The 25,649-nt window shown below is 41.0% G+C and overlaps 1 protein-coding gene across 3 annotated transcripts in view; it reads right to left on the reverse strand.

The window, feature by feature from the left end:
* The window catches only part of FARP1 (FERM, ARH/RhoGEF and pleckstrin domain protein 1), a 390,990-nt gene that overhangs the window by 319,919 nt on the left and 45,422 nt on the right, over positions 1-25,649 (reverse strand). For all 3 annotated transcript variants that reach the window (XM_032771474.2, XM_032771475.2, XM_032771473.2), the window contains exon 2: positions 16,815-17,011. In XM_032771474.2, the coding sequence (XP_032627365.1) occupies positions 16,815-16,985 (171 nt within the window). In that variant the 5' untranslated portion in view covers positions 16,986-17,011. The remainder of the gene's footprint in view (positions 1-16,814; positions 17,012-25,649) is intronic.

Consider the following 25,649-nt stretch of genomic DNA (forward strand, 5'->3'; position numbering starts at 1 on the left):
ACCTGGAGTGTCTGCGGGACCGCAATCATGAGCAGTGCCACTCCGCTGTGCAGACAGAGGGTGGTCTAATCAAGGTCGGTTTGCCTATGGATTGTATTACCCACACCGGCAGTGCCGGGGGTAGAGGCAGTGCCGAGTCTGTCAAGGTGATCAGGTCCCTCGCCGCTGAGAACATCTCCGGCATGGACGGTACGGTGAGCTCTACTGCAGCACATGCCGGGGAGCTAACAGGCACCGGACTCGACGGCCCTTGTGGGACCGGAATCGACGGTGCCGACTTAGTCGGTGCTGGGCGATCCAACTTAGGCGCACTCTCTGGCTGCGGTGCAGGTGCCGCCGAAGTAGCAGGAGCCTTGGCACTCCTCAACCTCGGAGAGAGGGAGCGGCGTGGAGCCGACTTAGGTACTGGCAGGCTTTGGCCGTACCGGTGCAGTCCGGTGCCGAGGAGGCGCTTCTGCTCACCGACTGACCAGCGCTCGGTGCCGAGGGTGGGAGGTGAGGGCCGCCTCCATGAGGAGCTGTTTAAGTCTGATGTCCCGCTCCTTTTTCGTTAGTGGCTTGAAAGCCTTGCAAATGGGGCACTGAGCTGTCAAGTGTGATTCCCCGAGGCACTTCAAACAGGAGTCGTGAGGATCTCCTGTCGGCATCGGCTTGTGGCAGGCCGAGCACGGTTTGAAACCCAGTGATCCGGGCATGGGCCCCAGCACCGGGTGCGGGGAAGAGGCTAATCCCCAAACCCCTCTAACTATTACTAAACTAACTATATATATATCTATATATAGATATATATAGATATATATATAGATATATAAGGATTATAACTATATACACAATAATGAATGAGAAACTATGAGTAGCTAGGGAAGTAGAGGTCAGCTGAGCTGCGCTCCACTGTTCCAACGACCGACACGGGTGGTAAGAAGGAGCTGAGAGGTGGCTGGGTCAGCTGGGGTATATAACCAGTGCCATAGCGGCGCCACTCCAGGGGGCCCCCAGCCACCCCATCGAGTGTTGCTAGGGTAAAAGTCTTCCGACGAACGTGCATGCGGCGTGCGCACACCTAACTTGAATGGATATGAGCAATCACTCAAAGAAGAACAAGGTAAGAAACTGACACTAGACTATCTCTGGAACAAGAGGGAAATGGACTCTTGAGGAGAGGACAGTTATGGTGAAATTCTCAGTAACACAACTGTACTCCACTATAAACGAATGGAAAGAGGAAAAGTTGACTTGGTTTAAATAAGTTATAACTGTGTAGCATAATTTTTGTCTTGTTTTGATGAAGGCACAGTCTATGTGAACAGATTTCTACTCAGTCTAAAATAATGGATGAAGGAGGCTGCAGCTGAAACCTACAGGCTCCATGATAAGGGTTCTTTTCTTCTCTGCTTGAGAGAGATTTTGTTACCAATATTACTGATTCTCATGGGGTACTGAATGGCCAGTCCATTAACGCATTGCTCTTCATAATACAACCACAACCCAAAGTTGCTCTGGAAACAACCTTTATATTCTTGTTCTGAAGATGGAATATGGTGGCGTGAGCTCTGATAGGAGCCTGTACTCCCAGCATACTGTTGCAGTTATCTGGCTACATGCTCCATATACTTATCCAACCAGCATGGGGGAGGTAGGAGGAAATGGAAAATTGCAGTCTTCACTTCTGGCCAACCACTTTAACAGGCACTCCAATCTGAAAAGGTTCAAAGCTGTTGGTACTTCCAAGTTTATTCCCATTTTATACTTTGTTTGAGATAATGCTCTGATAAAGATCATTAGCTGTTTAACAGCCTGCCATCTCAGGTTACGGAACTCAGGTTTTTCTTCATTTTGAAAAACATATTAATACGTTAAAACAAATGACTAAAAATTCCTGCCTTTCAACAAGGACAATCTAATTTTATTTCAACTAAAATCAATGCTTACCGAGCCTCTGCTGAAAATTTTCTGTTGGGAATTGTAACTGTTGCATTTCAGGGTTATTTAAAAAAAAAAAAAAAAAAAAGTTTCCCTTTTCATAATTCCAGAAGATCCAGTTGGGTTGTTGTGACAATTTATGAATATTTAAATGCCCTACTTTCATTGAGAATAGTTAACAGTGATGGCCAAATAATTCCAGGCATGAGAAGAGAATAAAGCCTTAGACTGATGAATAGCTCACATTTGATCTGCTGTTCATTTCCTAAGCTGGACGCAAGTGCAATTCACGTAATAGTTAAAGCTAACTGAATAAGCATAAAACTGTTTCATATTTCCTGCATAGCTTCCCTGTCTAATAAATTTCTTATTAACCAAAAAGCTCTAATAGTTATAATCTGTACACTGATGAGAGAGGTGAACATGTAGGATAAAGTAATTACCATAAGCCATAAATGTTAAACGAAAGCATTTCATTTCCCCAGAGCATTTAGAAACTGGCTGTGTTTAAGAGGGTAATGTAGGTCCTTGTGTGATTTTGTTACAAGGCACACGTACATCTGTTACAAGAGCTATAAAAGCAGAGGAAGTGCAAATCCTAGGAGTGCTGGCAATGTGAAGAGATGGTTCTCTTTGCCAAAGGAGGGTGAGGGAGACTTGAAATGTGGTATTTTCCTCGAACAGACCAGGTTAAAGGAGGCTATTTAATGAACACAATTCCATGATAGCAGTTTCAGTATGGAAAAGTTTTACCATGGACCTTGAATTATTAACTCAATGTCTCTACTCTGCTCAGAAGAGAAGTAGAGTGCTGGAATATATTTTTCTTTCCAGTTTTTAAAAAAATAAACCAACCACAGTGTGGCTGTCTGCTATCCACAGAGAGACTTGGTTTCTATTCTCACCTAAAAGCACTAAGGGCCTGCTCCATAGAACCTAGTCAACTAAGGCCTGGTCTACACTAAAAAGTTTTGTGGGAATAGCTAGGTCAGTTGGGGTGTGATCCCGCCCTGATTAACACAGCTATGCCCGCAAAATCCCTAGTGTAAACACAGTAAAACTGCAAACAAGTCCATTTGTCAGTACAGATTATTTTGTTTGGGGAATGGGGTTGGGAGGCTGGTTTTACACTGTAGCAGCAAAGTAACTCTTTTGCCAGTTTAATCTGTCTCTCCTTTGGGGGGCTTGCCAGTATACTTCTACCAGTACATGTATACTGGTGTACCCTTTTAAAGGTATACAAGCTGAAGGAAACCAGGGAGCCAAAGAACAGCAAGACCCCAATCAAATCTCTTGCACTGTCTCAAACAGAAGGGAGAGGAGGTCTTTTGAAAGGCATTAAACATGATTTATACCTGAGAGAAAACACTTCTGGAAAAGAAAAAAAAGAAAAAAAAAAAATTAAAAAAAAAAAGAGTGGGAGCTTGGTATTCCCAGAGGACACAGCCAAACATGAGGAAGCCTTTCTTCTAAGAAAACTGTAGACTAGAATCGGAAGGGAGGTTTACCATTATACAGAGAAATCTGTACAAGAGACCATCCTTGCTAGGCTACCAAGGTCTGTCTTAAGAGACCTTCCTAGACATACTAACAGCAGCAATGGTCCATCTTTGAGAAAGCCATCTGTTAAACAACGCAACAGCATTTAATATAAATAAATTATCTAACAAATTCATACATTTTTAGTTTCCCAAAAGAGCAACAAAAAAGGTAGTTACTTATTTCCACGTTCTGCCATAAACCTATATAAAAGCTGATTTAATTAAAAAGAGCTACACACAAGCTGAAGAAGGATCATTGTTTCCTTTAAAATAATTTGATCTCTCCCTTGGTATTAAGAAAAAAAGAAACTCTGACCTTTTATGCTGTATCACTATCACTGTTCCAAACAAATCAGCTTCTGTAATTTATGGACTATGGTATGATCAGTGTTATGGAACCTTGTCAGTCACTGTTAAACCTGGCTCGATTCACTGAATTGATGTGGTCTAATAAAATAAGAATTGATATTTTATTGATATTTTCTGAATTATGAAGAAAACTGCATCTCCTCTGTCTGCTTATAGCAGTTTTAATAAAATGATGGCTGGCATTGAACAATATAAGCTTATTGTAAATATGAGCAACAGAAGCTCAGGAACAGCAGGAACGTGACTTTTTTTTTAAATAAAAAATCTTCAGGGAGTGCTTCAGCCAGTTCTGCTTGCTAATCCTTAAAATCTGCAGCATTTTGATGATTAAAAATGGTTTTGTTCAAAAGTGGCTGAACTTTGGATAAAAGCAAAACTAAGAAAATAAACACATACAATTGCTCTAGTAATTTTTCTATATTCTCCCCTCTTTTATTAAGTTAGTAAACAAGAAATTGAGCATGACGAATGTGAGAATTTAGGTAATATTTATATGATGCTTGTGTGCACCTCAGTTTCTCTCTGGGCTTTGCATAGTTTTGCACTGAGTACAAAGGGAAGTGATGAGCAGCCTGTTTGGAAACAGAGTTATTGAAGTCTACACATGTACACGGAAGATTCAAAGAGACAATGGAAACCCCAGACAGCTAAGACATTCACACATAGCAACAGACAGCCAACAGGAAGGAGGCTTTTCCCAACCTCTCTGCAGGGAAGACAACCAAAAACCCAACCAGGAGCACAAAATGGACAGGTGTCAAGTATCTGTGTTAAGAGCTGAGCTCACAGAGACACAGCACACAAACACCTGGAACCAGGGACACAGAGAGGAGGCCAAAATGGCTTCTAAGGAAGCATGCCTCAATCTGAACTCGATCTCGATCTCAACCTTTGCCTCTCTCTGCTTACCTAACAATGTTCTCAGGTGGCAATAAATTGTTACCTTGTTTGAAAAGGCTGCCTAGTGTCACTTCAGATTCTCACTGAGATATTGAGTACTGAAGGAGTAGACAGGGATCACTGGTGCCCAAAGGCCCAGTTTCAGAGTCTTTGAGGTCATGGGCCTGTCCCTGAGGAAGTGTGTGAATCTTTGGGGCTTGGCACACTAAGGGGGTCACTCTTAGGGAACTGGTTTTAGGATGGGGCATAGACCAGATCCACTGAGTCCATGACAGTGAGCAACTGATAGTAATGACTAAAGAAGGGGTCGGCAACTTTCAGAAGTGGTGTGCCAAGTCTTCATTTATTCAAGCTAATTTAAGGTTTCACGTGCCAGTCATACATTTTAACGTTTTTTAGAAGGTCTCTCTCTACAAGTTTATATATTATATAACTAAACTAGTGTTGTATTGTAAAATAAACAAGGTTTTCAAAATGTTTAAGAAGCTTCATTTAAAATTAAATTAAAATGTTGATCTTACTCTGCTGTCCCGCTCAGCCCGCTGCTGGTCTGGAGTTCTGTTCACCTAGGCCAGCAGGGGCTGAGCGGGGCCTGCGGCCGGGACCCCAGCTGGGAAGGGTCTGGCAGCCAGAACCCCAGACCAGCAATGGGCTGTGCGCAGCTGGCAGCCGGGACCCCAGACCAGCAGTGGGCTGAGTGGATCAGCCCACTGCTGCTCGGGGGTTCCATCCGCTGGCTCCTGAGCGGGGTGTAGGGTATGTGTGGGTGCGCAAGTGTTAGGGCTAGGGTCATGGGAGGGTGAAGGAGTCAGAAGGCTGGGTGCTACAGGGCTCAGGGCAGAGGGCTGGGTAACTGCCCCCCTCAGAACCCTCAAACTCTCTGCTCCTTGTCCCCTGACTATCCCTTCCTAGGACCCCTGCCCCTAACTGTCCCCCAGGACTCCACCCCCCATCTAAGCCTCTCTGCTCCTTGTCCCCTGACTGCCCCACTAGGATCCTACCCCCTATCCACACCGCCGCACCCAGACAGAACCCCCCGGACTCCCATGCCTATCCAACCGCTCCCCAAACCCTGACAGGACCCCCAGAACTCTGGAACCATACAACCCCTCCCCGCTCCCTGCCTGCCCCAACCCCTCTCCACACCCCTACCTCCTGACAGCCCCCCTCAGGACTCCTGACTCATCCACACACCCCCCAGCTCCTTGTCCCCTGACCATGTCCTCCAGAGACCCCGCCCCATCTGTCTTTGGCACATGTGCCATAGGTTGCCAACCCCTGGACTAAAAGTATAGCACAGATGGAAGGAGCATAAAAAGTATAAAAATGCCTCCACTTACAGTAGAGAAGGACTAACAATATTTTGTCATTATTCAGTGCTTTTCATCCACAAACCTCAAGTATTTTACGAAAGGTGGAAATTATTCCAATTTTACAGAAGGGATAACTAAACTATCAAGGAGATACACAGGGCTGGTGCAAGGATATTTTGCGCACTAGGCGAAACTTCCATCTTGCGCCCCCCCCCCCCCCCCAATCACATACATTATACACAATACACGGTCACAGAGTAACATGTTATAATTTAGAATTTATGTTTCCGCGCTTTAAGTTTAGCAAGAAAATTTAGAAACAGTTCCTCCAAGTCAAGTGCTGTGAAGCATGTCATGTTCTATTGACAAAGTAGATAGCCCAAAAGTCTGTTGTTGCAACATTGATGTTCGCATATATGTTGTTATCAACTTAGCTTCGAGAAAGCTTCGCTCACCAACGTGCCACAAAACTGGGAGCAGTCAAGAGGTCGAAGGCAATAACGTATTAGGGACTATCTGTCAGCTTATTTTCCAGTATGAAGTTCAATACATCTTGTCGGTATGAACTTCCTTTGGACTCGTCTGCAATAGCTTGCAATTTCACATGCACAAGTCAAAGGCGATCAATCTGTTGGATTCACGTATGTGTGCGAGTGAAGCTTCTCCAGATTCAAGCAATGTTCCATCAGATTTGCTTTGGTGTTTATTTTGCAACTGTAAACGTGGCTGTTAGAATCCAAATACTGGAACTAATCTGCTGCACAACGTGAATCTTCTTCAGCCAGTATTGCATGTGTCAATGATCTGCAAAGTAAAAGTTCACGTTTGCAACCTTTTTCTTTCGGATGCATAAATCGGTTCTTCCAATCATGCTTCAGTAGTGTAGAATGGCTTCCTCTTCTTTCAATCACAGGAATTGGATATCTGTATCAAAAGTGCCCGGTAACATCCCAATAACGTCCTCCGCAAGTTCACTGCATACTAACCCACATGTTTTCCTCGAATAGGCTGCGTCCTCTGCGGCCCACAAAAGACTTCTGTTATCTCACAAGTTAGACTTAATGGGCATCACAATACTATCAAATCTTTTGGCCTGAAGGTTTGTTTGCTAGTTAGTTGCATCTCACAAATACATATCATTCATACACCCAACCAAAACGAGAAACAGCGAAAAGTGGGGAAAACTTTGAAAGCTTAGAAATGGCTTTGTAAGAGCCTTTGCTATCAACTCGGATGTAATTGCCAGAGGACCTGTCAGAGTATTGTCTTTCATAGATGCTACCAAGCGATCATAGATGTTCACCAATGAAAGCAGGATGGAAAATCTCCCCCCCAAGAAGACCTAAGACATTATAGCTGGATACTAAACAGACACCTGTCCTCACAGCACTACCTCATAACATGCCAATTTTGCTCAGGACAGATCATCACAGAGGAATACTATGCATTCAGTGGTCTCTACACTGGCCAAGCAACTGCATGAACACTAACCTAACCAGTCCATCAACTTTTTGACTGCTTCTTGGCCACTGGTGAGGGGTACGGTGCCAGACTGAGCCCGGTGATAGGTGCACTACAAATCTACAAACTGAGGCAAGGTGCTTGCCTAGAGTCCTGCTGAGACTGCTGTCCTGCACCAAGTGGAGCACAGCCTCCATGAGGAGAGAATCAAACAAATATCACGCTCCTTCTGCATGAGTTCCCCAAGCACTTCTCAGGCAGCTGCTTGGGGGTCACTCACAGCTTAGGCCTGCTCTTGCAGGCAAAACACAGCAGCAGAGGCTTAGAAGTCAGACAGGCCGCCCAGAGGCCTCAGGGGCCTTGGGCAAAGCAAAATCGGGGGTCCCTCCATAAAACATTTGCAATACTATAGTAACATGTATTAGGAAATGTAAAAATAACTAGTGAAAATACATTCAAAAATTAATTTGTAATAATTTGAAATAAACTAAATACATTATTTAAAAATATAAAAGCTGCAATGGTATGTATAACATTTGCAATTACATAGTGGGCAGTTGCTGGGTGATTGTGATGGTTGGTACCAATGGGCTGGGTGGGAGCTGGGCTCTGGGTTCGGGGTGTCCAGCTCACAGGGGCTGGGCTCAGGGATGTGGGGAGATAGGGTCAGGGGGTTTCCAGCTCAGAAGGACTGGGCTCAGAGCTGGGTCAGGGCTGTGGGGGGGGGGGAGGGAATAGGGTCAGGGGATGGGTTCCAGCTCAGAAGGACTGGGTCAGAGCTGGGGGTCAGGGCTGGGGGGGGGGGGGGGGATGGGGTCACAGGAGTGCCTGAGGGCACTGGGGCAGCTCAGCTCTGCAGGGCTGCTGTTCTCTCCAGCCGTCCAGGCACAAGGGAGCAGGAGCAGGAGCAGGGACCAGCCAAGGCCCAAGGGGCAGGAGCACAGGCACCTTGAGGCCGATCTGTGGCGAGGTACTTGCTTACCTGCCCAATGCATGAGCGTTGGGGTCCTCTTTCTTCCTCCGCTCCACCAGACCACCGCTGAGACCCCGGGGGGGCCCCTGGGCTGCCGGCCACCGCGGGGCGCCCTGACCTGGGGGGGGTGCCCTGGGCTGCCGGGCCACCGCGGGGCGCCAATCTCAGGGTGTCCTGGTGACGGAGTGGCCCATGGAGGCAATGGGGGAGACCCCGCAGCCAGGCCCCCTGCCCGCAGCCGCAGCAGCAGGCGAGCGGGCGCGAGGTAGCTGTCAGCGGCCAGGCATGGCTGGCGCCCGGCCGCCACCTCTCCCTCCACCTCCTGCAGGACGCACAGCCCCAGCAGCCGCGCGATCGATGGTCCAGCCGCTGCTGCTCCGCCAGGCGCGGTGCTGCTGTCCTCCAGAGACAGGTCCGCGCCGACGGGCTGCTCTCTACCTGGTGAGGTCCGGGTTAGTCCCGTGGTGTTGCCGAACCCCGCTATTGCAGCCGGCTGTCCAGCACCGGCGGTGCACCCATGCTGAGAGCAGACAGTTCCCTTGTACCTCCAGACCTGGACAGCGGCTTTCTTCTTTGCCTCGGCCCCCAGAACCGGTTTCTGGCCCGGCCGATCTGCGCACTTGCACGCCTGCTTAACTTTATCCCCTGGGGGGTCATGAGTGGGACTATACAGGGGTGGGAAGTTAAGGCTCAGGCTCCCACACTGCCCAGTGCCAGCCCAGGGGGCCGCCCTGGGCTGCCGGGCTGCCGCTGCTGCGCACTGACCCCTGCAGCACCCTGACCCCCCGCAGCTGCGCCCTGGGCTGCCGGCAGCTGCTGCCGCCGACAGCTCAGACTACCTACCCAGCAGCAGCCGCTGCAACCATTTAAAAATTTTTGGGGGGGGTGCCGCTTTTTGGCGCCCCCAAATCTTGGCACCCTAGGCAACCGCCTAGTTCACCTAAATGGTTGCACCAGCCCTGGAGATACATAATCTGCCCAACAATACAATAGGCCAGAGGCAGAGAAGGGAACAGAACACAAAAGTCTCCTGTTTCCCAGGTCCATGCTCAGTTGTCCCCTGGCTAATAGCCATCTCTCTCGGTCACCTAAACTTTGTTTCCCACAAAAGAAAAAATAAATTCAGCAGTCCACCATCTAATCCTCAATCAGACAAATATCTGAAACCGATTGGAGAAACAAAGGCCCGAGATCAGCCAGTGGTGGCAATACTTAATTGAGCAAAATATCACATTTTTGCCACAATCAAATATACACAAATTAGAAATTATACTAACTCAGGAGGGAAACACAAAAGCAATGTAGCAAAAGAAAACCAATTTCTGTTGTAACGCTCACACACACACAATCTGTCCTCAGAGCAAACTCGTGACTAACAGCTGTTAACAGCGAACAAATGGAGAGAATCATTAACTGAAAACTCATGGCCTGATTTTCAGAGGTGATGAGCACCCTCAACTCTCCCTGAAATTAGCACTTCTGTGCCAACAGTTTGATTGTTTTTTAAGAAGGTGCAGAAATATAGCATCAGCAAACTGAACTGTAAAAAATGCCCATCAGATTTCCAGATGCTTCGTATCATAAACAAGTTCAAAGTGTGGAGGAAAATGTCTTTAATCTGTTAATTTGTGTTTTCCCCAAATAAAAACAAATAGAAATGATTCTGAAAAAGTCAGCTGCCAATGTTTTTAATCTAGGTATTTGATGGACTTCAACCTCATATACAAGAAAGCTAACAAAGTTCTTTTAAAACTTGTTGCAGATGGTCTCAGTAACATTTCAATAAATTGTATTGAAAAAAAAGTGTGCCTATTTTTTCCAGAAATGCGTTTGCAAGTATACCACCATGCCAGCTAAACTGCAGTAGTAACTCAAGCTGGCTTCATGTTAATGATCCACCCTTATCTGTTCAAGTTTTACTGAGATTTTTAGAAAGCAAATACCACTCCCTCAAACTCTCTGGAATGGAATATTGACTGTTAACAGCCATTAGAGTGTAAGGTATTTTTCTGCACATCTCCTTTACAATATTTTATTTGCAAAAACTTAGATTTCTTTCTGAATTGTGAACAGCTTTTTTTTTTTTTTAACATCTCAAATATTAACCGATTTAATACATTTGCATTTGCTTTTGCCAAAGATGCAATTTGCATCTACAGCAGAACCTCAGAGTTATGAACACTTCAAGAATGGAGGTTGTTTGTAAATCTGAAATGTTCATAACTCCTAACAAAACATTTTGGTTGTTCTTTCAAAAGTTTATAACTCAACATTGACTTAATACAACTTTGAAACTTTACTATGCAGAAGAAAAATGCTGATTTTTACCATCTTAATTTAAATGAAACAAGCACCAGTTTCCTTCCTTCTTAACAGTTTCTTGTCAATTTAAAACAAAAACAAAAAAGAAAACCTTTCCCTTCATTTTTTAGTAGTTTACATTTAACACAGTACTGTACTGTACTTGCTCTTTTTTTTGTTGTTTTTGTCTCTAATGGTGCCTGACTGCGTTCTTCCAGTTCCAAATGAGGGGTGTGGTTGACTGGTCTGTTCGTAACTCTGGTGTTCATAACTGTTGTCATAAATAGATAGTTAAGGGTTAATGTTTCTTTCACCTGTAAAGGGTTAACAAAGGGAACCAAACACTCTGACCAGAGGACCAATCAGGAAAACCGGCTTTTTTCAAAGCTCAGGGACAGAATGTTTGGTCTGTCTTTTGTCTGTCTCTCAGCTATGAGAGGGGTTCTTGTCTATCTTTCAAGCTTCTAATCTCGTTTCAAGTTGTGACTACAAAGCTAGAAAAAACAATAGGCTGTATTGTTTTTTGTATTACATGTGTGTAGTTGCTGCGAATGTTTTAAATGTATCTCTTTTGAATAAGGCTGTTTATTCATTTTTCTTTAGTGATGATTTCCCTGTATTGTCATTTTTGATATAGGAATATTTTAATGCTTTTTCTTTCTTTTTATGTAAAGCTTCTTTTTAAAACCTGTTGGTTTTTCTCTGGTTAAGGCTAAGGAAGAAGGAGGGGGAAGGTAATTGTCGTCTCTGTTTTGCATTCAAGGAGTTAAGTACAGTTATGCCAGGATAACCAAGGGAGGGGGAGCTGGGGGATGATATAAAAGAGGAGACAGGGAGGGGCAGTTTACTTCCCTTTGTGGTAAGATTCAGGGCTTCTAGTCTGGGGTCCCCCAGAGAAGGTTTGGGAGGACCCAGAGAGGAGCCAAGGTCCGGGAAAATCACTTGGCTGTGGCAGCAATATCAGATCTAAGCTGGTAATTAAGCTCTAGAGGGTTCATGCTAGCTTCTCAGTTTATGAAGGCCTAAGGTTCAATCTGTAGTGGAGGAAGCTATGACAATGTATATAGACATTGTAGAAGTATGTGCTGCAGGGGACCTTCGTCCATCCCCCTGTGCAGGACCAAGTATACTTATACCGTCCCTGGCAGGTGTTTTTTTAAATACCTCTAATGATGAAGATTCTTACAACCTCCATAGCAACTTACACTAGTACTCAAAGAATAACTGTTCCTTAAAGTTAAAAAGTTTAGATCTACCTAAATCTCCTTGCTACAGATAAACTCGATTACCTCTTCTTTACCTTCAAGGACATGGAGAACAATGATCCTTTCTTTTAACAGCAGCCTTATTATTATGAAGACTTCTTAGATTCTCCCTCAGTCCTTTTTTTCAAGACTAAACATGACCTCTTTAATTTTTCATTTTGTTTTTTAAAAACTCTCTTCATAGTGTCAGTTTTTCTTAAAAAAAAGAATATATAATGTTCGTTGCTCTCCCCTGGACTCTCTTCATTTTGTCCACATCTTTCCTAAAGTGTGATATCCAAACATGGACAGAGTACTCCAGCTGAGCCTATCAGTGCCAAGCAGAATGCAGCATAACTACCTCACCTGTCCTACATACGGCACCCCTATTAATACTGCCATCATGTGTTGTCTTATATTTTAATTGTCATCCATTAGTAATCCCATCTTCTTCTGCAGTACTACTGCTAGGCAGTATTCCCCATTTTGTAGTTATGCACTGATTGTTCCTTTCCAAGTGAGTACTTTTGATCTGTCTTTACTGAATTTCATCTTTTTCATATCATGGAATATCTCCAGTTTGTCAATGTAATTTTGATTTATCATTCTGTCTTCCAAAGCCCAAACTTCCCAGCTTGGTGTCATCTACCCAAATGTTATACTCATTCTTATTTCATTATCTAAGTCATTAATGAAAATGTTGACGCTAAGTATGGACCAAGACAACTCTTGGGACCCCAGTATACATCCTCCCAGTTAGACAGTAAAACCATTAATAACTACTCTAAGTTACGGTTTTTCAACCACTTGGGCACCACCTGAAATTATTTTATCTAGACCACATTTCCGTTGTTTGCTTAATGGAGAATCTCGTGCGCTAGTACGGCAAAAGTCTTACTAAATAGATCCAGATATATCATGTCTAAACTCCCCCATCCCTATCCACTATGTAAAACTATTTGCTCTTTTCGTCCTGGGTTTTCATTTAAAAAACAAAAACAAAATTTATTACTGTCAGAAACCAAACAGTTTGAACCAGAGCTAGGAATAGCATAGATCGAGGGTCGGCAACCTTCGGCACACAGCCCATTAGGGTAATCCACTGGTGAGTCGTGAGCCATTTTGTTTACATTGACCATCTGCAGACACGGCCCCCCGCAGCTGCCAGTGGCCATGGTTCGCCATTCCCAGTCAATGGGAGCTCCAGGAAGCGGTGGTCAGCACGTCCCTGTAGCTCTTGCTGCTTCCCACAGCTCCCATTGGCCAGGAACGATGAACTGCGGCCATTGGAAGCTGCGGGGGGCCGTGCCTGTGGACAGTCAGTCAACGTAAACAAAATGTTTCACAGCCTGCCAGCAGATTACCCTGCTGCGTGCTGAAGGTTGCCAACCCCGGTATACATTCTACAGCTGCTGTCACAGGGACCAAAAATTGACCTTTATCTTAAAAGAACGAGTAATGTTTTTCCTTTAAACTATTTTACTTCTTAAGCATTTGCTTGAAGAGAGGTGTGGGGGAGGGCAGAAAGTTTGCATTCTTTTTGCTGTTTTATGGTACACCTCTACCCCGATATAACACTGTCCTCAGGAGCCAAAAAAATCTTACCACGTTATATCAAACTCGCTTTGATCCACTGGAGTGCGCAGCCCCGCCCCCCCGAGCACTGCTTTACCGCATTATAGCCAAATTTGTGTTAAATTGGGGTAAAGGTGTATATAGAGAAAGTCGGAGAAGTTGAAGGGGTGTGTGTGTGTGTTGGGGAAGGTAGGAGTTCTGAGTGTTTGTTTTTATTTTTCACCCTAAAAACATCAGTAATGTCTTATGTTTCCCTGTTTCGCTAGAGGTCTCTCTCAGGAGAGACGTGCACTGGGGACCTTTTTTAGCCCTGAGGTGAAGGAGGACATTGGGGTGAATCCTGAACACATATCCTCCATGCAAAAGAGGAAAAAAATCTCAGTTATTCTACTCCTTTCACAGCCTTCCAATGAATAACTCCAAGCTCTGCTCTGTTTCTCCTCAGCTTTCCACACCAGCAGCATCAAATGGACATGACTCTTGAAAGTTTCACAACTTCCCATATGATTTTGAATAGCAACACTGAAACTGACCAAAATCTTGTCATTCTGCTGCTGCTATTGTTGCTTGACAATGCTATGACCACCACCAATGCTGGAACAGTCATGTTTTGATTCCGGAATTCAACATTGCATCAATTTATGGTTCAATTTGGAAGGATATCCTCACCACCACAAGGGCTAGACCCTAATTCTCTTTAAAATGAAAGCTTAAGTTTTGTAGAAGTTGGTGGCTTAGTCCTTTCTCATTCACAAATGGGCTCCTCCCACTTGACACTAAAGAGCAAGTGTGGTGGATTTCAAGCTGTGTGTATATGTACTACATTCTTTTTCTGTGCTTCCATGCTTATAAAAAGTAGTTTGTTAAAATGCTGTTGGTTACTTTCCTTTTAAATGCATATTGCTTTATTTTGGTTAAACTGGGAAGCTTTTTAAATTTTAATGGGAAAACGAGTTTCCCAGCAGGAACAAACCTCCCAAACTAGAGGTATTAAGATACTTATTATCATGAAAGGAAACATATAATGAATGTTGTTTACTAAGTTAAAATGTACTGTAAATGTTATAAATTATGTAGAGAGGAATCTAAAATCCATCTGAAACAGTAAAAAGGATTTGGCATGTATGTGGATGGGACTGAAAAACACACACGTTCTTGAAGCACGGGAGGAGAATGAAAGCACTGTTTAGGGAGGAGTTGTGGTTAATTATACGGCACTATAACTGTATATAATTCTTTTAAAGGAAAAACAAAAAAACCCCAGAACTCCACTACCTTTGCCACCTCCCCCAAAGACCTTACAAATAAAGGCCCTGAAAAATCTCAAATCCCACTAGCTGCCCTGTGCAGACATGCCAATAACCCCCATGCAAGTGCAGAGGTCTTCCTGAGTGGATGCAGTTGCAAGATCAAAGCCTCAAAATACATCTGTTTTGAAGCAATTTGCAGCATAGAAAGGTGTATGGTCCTAGCTCTTCCAAATGTCAGTGAAAGGTAAAGAGCACAGACTGGTCATGCTTCCTAACTATACACATTGCGATACAGCAGTTGGAAAAATATTGTTTTCTAAAATAGCTGGAGGGGAAGCTAGAGCTGGAATAGCTTATTGCATTATGTTGTTACCCACGCTCAAGTCTGAAACGTCCTCTGAGAGGAGTTTGAACTCAGGATAATTCTTAGTGAATGCTTATGTGCAACAAATATGAGGTATGATGTCTCACAATCCATGTCTTTGTTCTGCATATCAGAGATGCTATCAGTCAGAAGAAGAGTGCATTTCTAGAATAATGGGGAAGCTTGCACTACACTTAATAGGGAAAAGCATACATTTAACTAGCTCCTAGGATTTCAAACTATATTTCCTTTGGATTGGGATGGGGACTTGAAAAATATTAACTATATTACACTTGTCAGATATTGTATAAACATTCTAAACTGTACACAGGGAATATAATCAATATAATGAGTTAGAGGGACCATATTTCCTAAGATTAGTAGTTTATTTTATTTAGCAGATCAGTTCATAAATACTAATGTCAGAGAACTTTTCAAAATTAGGAAGTAATGAACTAAAATACTTCAAAAAACTAAAATTTAGTAACCAGCTAAAACAGAACAACAAAAAACACCAAAAGGTAGGAGTTTTTCAATAGTCTCTCTCTTTCTCTTTGGGTGACTCATGCAACTTTCCTAGTCAAACTTCCCTCATCTCTAAATCAGGGACAACTATATCATAGAGAAATCTCAGTATGTTTCATGAAATTAAAAAATTACCATTTTATACATAGGCAATTGAGCCAGACAGGTTAGAGAAGTTGCCCAAGGCAACTCAGTGACAAATGAGAACAGAACCCAAGTCTCTTGCATCACAGTCACTGAACCATGGTACCTCTGAAAAGATATATACATTCTGGTATGCTTCATTAACCATAAAAATAATATTTAAGATATTTTACCATTAAATGCTTTGAGCACATAAATCTTCAATGGCTTGTTAAATATCACTGATCACAGAGTTATATTAATTTTTTTTTTTTGTCATTCTGAGTCACATGTAAAGAAAGGATGGTTGGTCTTCAAAACACAAACTAGGAACACTTACCCCACCCCCCCAAACACACACACACAGTCATATTTCTTCATTTAGTAAATACAACTTAGATAAATTACAAAAATTAATACATGGAAAGGAAACTTAAGATTTCTCTAGGCCTTTCCCTTGCATATGAATGCAAGAAAAGTTTTTTTTTATATATATTTTGTTATTTTTAGTAGCAATTTAATTCATGAAAAATCTGATACCTATAGCAGTCTCCACTGCTAGAATATAGGAAATAAAACCTCACTAGAGATCTATAGTTTAGATGAACAAAGAGCAAGATACACAGCACTATCACCCAGCACTTATGAAAATACCAGAAGCTTAGAACAGGGAAGAAACCACTGTCACAACATTTGAAAATAGTACTGCTTTGAACTGTTTTTGAAGCTATTCAAACTGAAATAATTATGAGTGTAACGATAGCCATCTGTTACATTGTTTAATCCTACTCTGCTGTATAGTACAGTATTACAAATAATGGTGGTACAGGAGCAATTGTTTCAATTCAACAAATCAATCAATTAGCCATCAATGAACTACATCAGTATTTGGAGATTCAATTCACAAAATACTTTTAAAAATCACTGACTGATCATTTCATTTTCAAACTCTTACCGGAACATCAAAAATTTCCTGGGTATCATCCAGCATCTGGATTTTGATGGAGATAAGTTTTCCTGGAGGTGTCATAGGCAGTTTCTGTCCATGTTCCAATGTACTGATCCCAGCATTTTCCTGAGCTCCTAACCGGGATCCGGCTGTTGGTCTCTGCTCCGTTTCACCCATGTTCCAAAAAAACACGTTTCTTAAGTCTGATAGACGAAGAAGGATAAAGAAAACAGAAAACTCAGTACGAAAGATAGGTGATCAAAGGCATTAGAGTACATAAACCTACACCGGAGAATTGCAAAATAATTAACATTTGATGTAATGCCCTACAGGCTAAAATCAGTGATACAAAGGGGAATGAAAATACTCAAACCTCATGCTTTAGGACATAAGCTAAATCACCTGCAGGGGTCAACTCTGGAAGCAGGATATATGAGAGAGACACACAAAAAGCAAAAAGTTTCAAACAATTATAGCAATTTCTATGTTCTTATGAGCCAGAATGTCGACACCAACAGCAGCTCTAAGATTTGGATGTTGGTATCGTCCCAGGGTAAGGTGGTCAAGAACTGTAGGAATCAGGTTGCTGTAGCATTAGAACAGTAGCACTGAACCTGAAAAAGCAAAATCACAATGGCATAGCCAAGCAAGTGTTAGTTTTGATCTTTCACAGAATCCCAGAAATAGGAGTGAAGACCAAGGAGAGGACCTTGCCACATCACTTTAAAAGACACACTTTTGCCAGTACCTTGTTGCTCACATAATCCCCTGCAGAAATTACAATTTCTTGTTTGCATTTAAGACAGGTCAACCCAGTGAACTAGAAGTTAAAAGAGACTTGTTTTCTGAGTTTCCATTCAACTTCTGCACTACTTTATAACAGCACACTTCTAGCATACAAACTGCCCTGTTCTATAATGACAAGAGCTGAGATGATCTGGGACAGCATGATTTTTCATTAACTTGCATGACTTTGAATATTTTTATTCAATTCAAGGGTCATTCATTTTATTTGGCAAACCTCACACATCATCCTATTTCACTCTTTTCCTTTGTCTTTGTGACATCTAACTGGGTTTCTGATGGAACCTGCTGCTACTGTCTATTTGTCTAGCTTGGTAATTGCACTTCCATTCCTCATGCCTTTTACATGCTGATCAATGACCATTAACAAGCATGTCACAAACAGGAAGAATGGAAATGTAACTTTACAGCTGAACAAACAAGCAGCAGCAACAGAGCCAAATCATTCTCCAGATTTTTACTTGGGGTCAAAATGCTGGAGAACTTATGGAAAAAATATCAGAAAGGAACGACAAATTATATATTAGCACAACATATTACCAGGGCCACAAAATATTGAAAAGAAGTTAGAATATTGAAATAAAATACCAACACCTTTGTAAGGACAGACAAGTGGAGTGAAAACAGTTCTGCCTTATGCAGAGTACGCCATTTATTCCACATCACTTTCCAAGTACTTAAAAAGGCTTATTTTGCAGGGAAACGGAGATTTTCCTCTTCTCAAATAAACTGTCCACACTGATATTTTCATATGCACAAGGTGGCCTGGGGATCCAACCTCAAAATGCCACTGTTAAGCACTGCACTGCCAACTTGCAAAAGTAGTAAGTAAGCTAGGCACAAGAGCAGGTTATGGGAGAACAATTCCACACTTACAGCTGAACAGGCACAACTGAGGGGCATATAAGCATTTAAGTACAAAACCTTCAGACAGCACACCTAAAGATGTCCCTACGGGAATATACAGTTGTGTCATTCACTGTACGACAAGTTGAGAACTTGTGCAATGGAACAGAAAAGGGACAGACCATGCTACGTGTCAGTACGGAGATTATGTTAATATATAATTTGACCAAATGCAAGCCAAATGTTAATATGAGCCAAAGCATTTTGAAATTATTTACGAATCAGGAGCGTTCTGCAAAATAGAGGATCTGAAAGTGGTGCCATGAGACAGGAAATGCAACATTACAGCAAAATATAGAAGCTAAAAGCTACCCAAGTGATGCTTCCATTATCAATGGGATAGATTTTAAATCCTTTACACATACGATAATGAAGATAACAGGACTATAGTTCTTACAGAAAAACAATTATTCCAGAGAGAAAATAAAAAGTGAAAAACAGCAGCCAAAGTAGCTCCAGGAGAATCTGCTCACCAGGTACTCTGATACCACAGCAATAAATACAATATACTTTTCTAGATTAGAGAGATATTATCCTATAAAGGACAAGGGGAAAAACAAATGAACAATCTACACTACGAAACTAAGTGTTTCTGCCTGGTTATTTAACCGTTGCTGAAGCCTATAGTTAAAGCATTACATATTTATTATTTCTACTTCAGGGTCCTTGGGTACTATTAATTGGGATTAGGGACCCATTATGGCAGGTGCTGTACAAACACAAGAAACAGTCCCTGCCTCCGGGAGCTCACAGTCTTGAATTTTGATAGTAAGAGAGGTAAATACTAAACAAATTGAGGGAAAGGAGGGGACAAGATAACAGTAGTGACAGGTGAAGTTAAGTAAGTTAGTAAACATGCATTTTACCCATTACAAATCATCACCTTATTCCTGCACACACCTCCCCACCAGCTTAACCTTAAATTAAGTGCATGATTAATTGTTTGAGGGACTGGGGCCTGGGTTTGTTTCCATTCACATATTAAGAACAAAAAGATGTTAAAAACCTTGCTTAATCACATGACTTTTATAGTGGTTTAGACAGATCCAAAACCAGTTTAAATTTTCAAAGAAAAGATATACACAGACAGGTGAAAAGAAAAGAAACCATAAGATTTAGATAGTGTCCAAAAGGCCAAAGGATTTGAAGAGGATTTTTACAAAATATCACAGGGAAAATATAAGACAACAGACCTATTAACAAGTGAGTGGAACTATGATAGTCAATTTGAATTCCATATTTTTTTTTTTTTTTTAAAAGGAAGGCATATTGGACAATTAGGATTTAATAAAGATTTTTTAAGTGCTACTATTAAGAAATAGCTATGGAAACATTTAGAAAATGTGAATGTATTCAGTATAATGTTCTAAATGAATGCTGTTCAACCTAGTGAATTTTTGACTTTTATTTAAAAAAAGTTTGTTCCTTGCATCCCTACTTCTTACTGGAGAAAACTAGGTATGATACAGATCTTCAAAAAGAAAGAGCAAGAGTGTATGTGTTTCTGAGGGGGAAGTGATTCAAGCAATTATCCACAAGTATATCTAACTTCAATGCCTAGTAAAATTTTTGGAAGCGAGCAATTTCAAAAGGGACCTAAAGGATGACAGGGGATACCAGCTTGCAAAATAATGATATTTTTGGCCGAATATAATTCATGGAGAACGGAGTAAAAATATTTTCACACATATCTGTGATGAGAATGCCCTTATAAACTATTCATCATTGGTTCTAGGCACCTTAATATTTGGGGGGAGGAAGGGGATAGACAACTAAAGGGAATTCAGACAAGATAAAATAATTAAGGAGGTCTTGTGGGAATTTACTTATGAAAAAATAAGTGTATATGCATAGCTAGGCTGAATACCAATGGAGAGGGGGTAGGGATAACAAGTCTGCAAATATTTAAAGGTGTAAACAACAAAGAAGATGGTGAACTGTTCAGAATAGCAAAAAAAAGGTATAACTAGGAGTAACAAGAAGAATGAAAAATTTCTGCAACAGTAAGAAATCAGATTATCCATTTGAAATAAAGATACACTTACATTCAAAAAATGTACATTATTTGTTGGTTAATGATTTGCATTCATACTCAAGTGATATTAAACCTATTTGTGATTAGAAAATGAAATTTCTAAGAGGTATTGTGCTGATTTATTTTAACAAACTAAAAAGCAAACATACACAAAATGCTTGCTCAAGGACAAAGTCCAACGGTAGATTTATGTGTAACTGGAGATTATAGGCATAGCAGTGATGAAAGAGCCTATGAAGTAATTCAAACATAATGCATAGGGTTAGAAGTCAATGTGGTAAGTGGCAAATGTTCAAACCATGCCAAGAGAAGTGACTCAATCAGCTATGTGGTCTGGGAAGCGAAGACTAGAGAAAACACAAGTAATCAAAATTCATTTCTTGAGTTGGAGTCACCACTCATCAGGTAGACCAATCCAGGCTAAAATACCCAGATGAGAGATTTACATTTTTTTAAATAAAACAAATACATTCAGAAGGATGGGGTTGTGAAGGAAAGTCTAGAGCAGATCAGCTGTTTTATTTTATTTATTTTTTTAATAGTACCCTGATTCTACTTGGCTTTCATTGTTCCTTATCAAGAAATTTTGAGAATTTTCAGAAGCTCCTATCAAATAGGGTCAGTTTCCTTATTTTATTATAACAAAGGCAAACAGAAAAATATTAAAGAGCTACTTTTAACCATCAACATCTAGATCACTAATAAAATGTACACGTACCACATTATTTGTTATTCAAAAATTCTCCTCGTGTATGCTTATACCTACAAAAAGGTTCCCAAACAAAAAAAAAAATACTGACAGAAATGCAGCAGATTTTCATTATGTTGGTGCATGGGACTGTTGATAGCAATGAAGTGCATGATCACATTTTTAAAAGAGAAATGTGGGAAAAGCGATGATTTACTAAAACTTTTAGAAACTGAAAGTTAAGAGAACTCTTTTAATGGAGAAATATTTTGAAGGGGGTGGGTGATCCTTTGTCACCCATGGTTTAAAATTTGGTTGTCTGACAAGAAAACATGGTTATCCCAATTTGCAGACTCTCTTCTCATTCTCTCAATGAAATATTGTTGATGCTTCTATTGTCTATTGAGCCGCGGTGTCATCTTAAGTTGCTTTTAGTGGGTCTGCTTTTCACTTGGTCTTATCCTTTATTTCCCTACTTTAATATACTGGCATTTGATTTTATATTCTGACAGATCACATTCTAAACCATATAGATTCTGGAATAATAATCCCTTAATAGCAACATCTTCAAGCACATAAACTTAGTATTTTCTATAGCTTTGTCTCTAAAGACCCAGAAACATTTACCTCTTCAAATCTGTCACCCCTAAAGATAATTTTTCAGACATAAAAGACCAAGATAGTGTCATACTGCTACAATTTCCAGAACTGCACATTCTAGCTTTTCACAAAAAGTTTCAAACAACCAGAGATCCTTTCCTTGAAAAAGAGACAGAGGTCAGCCGTGGTGAAAGAATTCACCCAATCACCCTTCCTTGATCTCCTTTAGAATACACCTGGTGTTACCTTATACCTTGACTCAGTTTTTGCACTGTTTCAAATGGATGACTCACAAAATAATAAAAAGTTATTATGTTCAATGCTCTGCCTTGATTAGCAATCCAGTGCACAGTGCCAAAATAGATCACAGTCATCTCAAAGTCAAATCTGTCTTTCAAAATACATTCAAGCTATTCAATATGGTAACAGTCTATTTTGTGGTCCAGAACAAGCACAAAGTATCTAGTCTATACTTAGCTTGTATACCATTCTATTAGTCTACATTCATCACTACATCTAAATTCAGGCCAAACAGTTTTAATTTGAGCTCTGTTGTCTTCATTACCACAAGTCTTAAGGCGGTTTACAATTTACCACGAGCTATCCCAGATTCCAAGTCTCCTTCTGTATGTTAGCACAGAGTATAAGGATTCTCATCTAATGTTTGCTATCTCTTGCTCAGCTACATGCCTACCAATGGATCCATCAACAAGTGCAATAATAAACAGATTTCTGCATGTGTTTGAGACACTTGCCATGTCTTGCACTCCATGAGTATTAATATTGGTCTGCAAGTTGCAAGGTATTTCAAATCTTCTAAAACTAAAATTGTGTTAAGTGATTGTGTGAATAGTGTTAAACAGAGTGGCAGATTTTTTTGATCCCCTCATGGTATGTTTTTTAGAGCAATCTACTACCGGGAGTTTCTGGCATACACAGGGACACATTTTTGCTTCTGTGAATTTCACATGAGCAGCACAGCAGTCATGTACATGTAGAGGAGATTAACTAACATCCTCAAACACACTAATGAGAGGTTTGCCCTTATCAGAAAGCTTCTTGGGCTTTCTGCAAGTTACACAAAACATTTGAGTCCAACGATATTTGGCTTTCCCTGAATTTGGAAGAATTTGTGTGTGTTATTCGTATTCCTTAGCATAATTTGTTTTGCCACATTATGTACAATGTACTTAACCCAGAGCTTTCAATGTTACCTGCTGCTGATTCAGGCCATTTGTTGTTTTTAAAGCCTTTTGTTTTGGACTCCCCCACACACATCTGCCCATCTCCAAACAAACAAAAGCATCAGACAAGGGCGGTCTTGTGTGCTCCAGATGTTTTCCAACTATATAAATAAGTTAACCAGGTCTGTGAATAGAGTTTTGGATTTGTTGGTGCTTTTTTCAACAAATGCATGTTTCAATAGGTAGTGTGTAAATTAATGACTGAATCTGCAAGTTAAACTTCCTGGTCCTAGAAGCAGCAGTTACATCGCAGACTTGCAGCTGCAAACTAAACATGAGAGGTTCAGCCCCTCTTTCTCCTCCTAAACCCAGGGGAAACTCCGTCTTTTTCCCTTACTACTACTCCTAAACTGTTGTGTCCAACTTATTCTCTGACAGCAGCCCAATGCCGCTGTGCTTGATGTTATTCAATTTGCCCCCAGTATCCTCTGGTGCCCTTATCTGGCCGAGGAGATGTTTATTTGTCCCGAGCTTTGGGACAACAAGCTTTTTCTGCTGCTTAAAGCAGAGAGACAGGAAGGGTAAGTGTCACCACACCACCAAGCGGAAGAAGAGCTGCCCTCCTCCCTCCCCATTACTTTAATCCATGGATTTTCACCCCCCTCCTCACATCTGCTGTAATAGGAAGTTCCTGGATCCAGACAAGAACAAAAGCAGGAGTGTGACAGAATCCTCAAAGTAATGAGATAAAGCCCTGAAACAGGCAGCAGAAAAGAAAAAAACAAAAACAAAAACTTTTGTTCCTAACCAGTTCTGTGAAGAAGGCAGTTCACACAGTTTCTGTACCCAGCCAAATTGAAGGCACTGTATAAAAACAGTAGTTTTAATTATTCTTAGAAGGAAAATTTGTTTTATCTACTGGATACAATGAAGGTTTAGCTCTAATTGCTCAGTCTGTGACTCTCCCAATGACTGTTCAGGGCTCATTAGCTTCTTTTTCCTTTACAGAATGTGGACACTTCACAGCACAGGCGAACTCTAATCCACATATTCTATGTCACTATCACATTTTAGCACAGGGGACTGACTACATGATAAAAATATCTATTTTGATTACATAGATTAGAACTTGACCGAAATATTGACCTAGACACTCTAGACTTAACAGATCATACACTACCCAGTTATGTGCACCTTTGTAATGTTCTTGCTTATACATGTCAATAGGGAAAGGCACCGCTATTAAGTTTAAAATGTCTTCCTCCCGCTCCACCTTCCCTACGCACATAGAGCAAGTTCTTACAGTACAATACACAAAATTTCAACATTGTTGTAGGAGAGGAAAGCTTTTATTTTATTGTGATGTGTACTGGCTGCTTCTTTAATCCCTTTGGTGTTATGTTTCAACAGCCAATCTGAACACTGAGTTTTAAGGAAAGTTCCAACTTACTGATACCTACATTTTGTTTCCTTGAGATGGATTATATTCTTATAGCGCTAATACTCATGCCTCTTTACTCATAATAGGTGCAAAAATGAAAAAGTTTAACAATGCACTGCAGCTGACAACATTGAATTTAAAAAACAAAAATGGCTCAAGAAATTAAAAAATGGGAGCTTCTTGTGAAGCACTCAAGAATACACACACACAGTTCTGCAGTAATCGTCAAACATACTGTGGTTACACTACTGGAAGTTGTAGTGGTTTGGGACTATTACCTTGGAACGCTTGTAACATTTTTTAAAATAAGGGTACAACTGCATCATCATATGGGTTATAACAACATCATAACATTTCAAAAATTATAAAAGATTTATATTACTGCTGAAGTGCTATAGATGATCATAAAAAGAACAAAAGCTTCTAGTCTCATTTTTCCAGTCACAGCCCAAGCTAATGATCAACTAGGTGACCAACAGTACCCTTGGTTTGTCATGTGAAAAGCGTTAAGTAAAAATGGGTAAAATCTCAAAGAAGCTTTTTAGTTCAATATTAATATGGATCTCTTTTGATGCAATTAGAAGCTCTTTCCAAAACTCTTGTGTGCCCTTTCATGCAGTAACTCCGCATAAACAAAGCTATTGCACCAGCTGGAATGTTCAATGCTCATTCACCCATATAACTCCTTATCTGGAGCCAAGTAGAATGCAGTTGGGGGAGGGAGGGAGAAACTAGAAGGAAATCAGATTAAGCAGAATTCTGAAAAGATCTAGAAATGGAAATTCATACCCAGCCTGAAGTAACAAAAATGTAGATATTTCCCATGAGATAAAAACCATGTCAAAAGAATACTTAAGATTATGCTACATTATTTAATACTACCATATTATAAATCTGAAGTAGTGCTGTTCTTAAGAAATAAGTAGCCGGATTGAATACTGGTATACAATATCTCAGGCCAGGATATGTGGTTTATAGTCATTATATTATTAAAAATCACAGAACCATAAAATAGAGGCTGATTATGTATTTATGACACACTGCAACAAAGTAGTATATAAGGAATATTTTACTGCTATAGGTTTGCGATAGCCATGTGGCATAAGCATGCTAAAAACCACAAAAGGACAATACTATGAATGTTTAACATCATGCATCTTGGGAAGAGGCTGTCACACTGTCT

Source organism: Chelonoidis abingdonii, chromosome 1 (assembly GCF_003597395.2).
Source record: "Chelonoidis abingdonii isolate Lonesome George chromosome 1, CheloAbing_2.0, whole genome shotgun sequence".
NCBI classification, from domain to species: domain Eukaryota; kingdom Metazoa; phylum Chordata; order Testudines; family Testudinidae; genus Chelonoidis; species Chelonoidis abingdonii.